General features: G+C 38.4%; 1 protein-coding gene across 1 annotated transcript in view; it reads right to left on the bottom strand.

The window, feature by feature from the left end:
- Window positions 1-1,619, bottom strand: part of LOC107669703 (PR domain zinc finger protein 5-like) — a 96,911-nt gene that overhangs the window by 56,879 nt on the left and 38,413 nt on the right. Inside the window, exons 9-10 of the mRNA XM_016462055.1 lie at window positions 226-310; window positions 1-133 (exon numbers count right to left, since the gene is read on the bottom strand). The exon at window positions 1-133 is cut by the window's left edge and continues 20 nt beyond it. Of these exons, the coding sequence (XP_016317541.1) occupies window positions 1-133; window positions 226-310 (218 nt within the window). The remainder of the gene's footprint in view (window positions 134-225; window positions 311-1,619) is intronic.

Raw genomic sequence — 1,619 nt, forward strand, 5'->3', positions numbered from 1 at the left:
CGGTGGGCGAACTCCTTCCAGCACAGCTTACACTTGTACGGTTTATCCTCACTGTGGATGATCTTGTGAGCAGTGGCCTGATCCAGACGCTTAAAGCTTCGGCTGCAGATGTCACAGGTGTACGGACGCTTTTCTACACACACGTTACAAATAACAAACCAACACCATCTTAGTATACTAGTTTTTACAGTTGGAATTATTTGTATGTGAGTGCATGTTCTTTACCAGAGTGTGTGATCATGTGTCGCTTCAACTGATTCGTGGAGATGAACTTTTTATCACAGTCAGTACAGTCAAATATCTCATGAACCTGAAAATACACAAAATTTCATAAGATCTAAGTACAAAAAATACAAAATACTGTGAAACTGAAAAATGAATTTTCTGGTATTATTTAATCACGCTCATGTCGCTTCAAACATGTATTGCTTTCTTTCTTTTGTGAAACACAAAAGAAGATATTTCAAAGAATGCTGGTAACCCACCAATTTTGGTTACCATTTAATTCTATTGTATGGACAAACTAAAACATTGAGATAGATTTGAAATGACACGAGGGCCCTTTAAGGGCTCAAAACAATAACTTTCAAACGGTGAACTTTCAGTGTCACCAGTTGTGTTTAGTAACCACAAAGTACAACACACTGACAGCCCAGACCAGAATCGAGCGCTCTGTGTATGAACGTAATGACCAGAACACATCTGAGATGTTTTAATGGACCGTTGAGGGTGATTGTTGAACTCTTGGGTGGGATTTAGTTGCCTGTTCTTGGTGTGTGACCTTGAAAATATCCTTAACCCAATTCACAGAGAACGACACACACACACACGGACATATGGAAATGCAATTAAACTTCTGAGCGGTTTTGAGTAACTCCGCTGCTAAACACAATTCGGCTAAAAAATGTTCACATTTCAGTCCGATTTCTCACAGGAAATCAGGAGGTACAAATTACTGTGAACTCTATCCAGTCAGTTTCCTCAGAAAATTACAAACGCTCCATAATAAAACTGTCAAATTGTCTCTGCTACTTCATCCAGTATGACGAAAACAAGGCGCCACATGTGTCACAGTACTTGATGTAAAACCAGTGTTGAAGTACTTTGAAACACTATCTTTCAGATCTACAAGATTCTAATAATTTAGTTTAACTACTTTAAATTATTAGAAGTTTGTAGCTTCGAACTCTTTTGAAACGTAGTTGGCTACACTACAAACTACTAACATAAAGTTGCCACCTATATTGAAGCCATTTAAAGAGGCATGAACACTATTGAGTGATAACTCAATTTAACTGAATCATTTTAGAATTTTAGAGTCTATTAAAGGGGTCATATGATGCTGCTAAAAAGAACATCATTTTGTGTATTTAGTGTAATGAAATGTGTTTATGCGGTTTAAGGTTAAAAAACATTATTTTCCACATACTGTACATTATTGTTTCTCCTCTATGCCCCGCCTTTCTGAAACGTGCCGATTTTTACAAAGCTCATCGTTCTGAAAAGCAAGGTGTGCTCTGATTGGCCAGCTATCCAGTGCGTTGTGATTGGCCGAATACCTCAAGCGTGTGATGGAAATGTTACGCCCCTCACATACTGTGATGCCCTGTCCAGCCGGA

This window comes from Sinocyclocheilus anshuiensis, unplaced genomic scaffold (genome assembly GCF_001515605.1).
Source record: "Sinocyclocheilus anshuiensis isolate Anshui unplaced genomic scaffold, SAMN03320099.WGS_v1.1 scaffold416, whole genome shotgun sequence".
In the NCBI taxonomy this organism is placed as follows: domain Eukaryota; kingdom Metazoa; phylum Chordata; class Actinopteri; order Cypriniformes; family Cyprinidae; genus Sinocyclocheilus; species Sinocyclocheilus anshuiensis.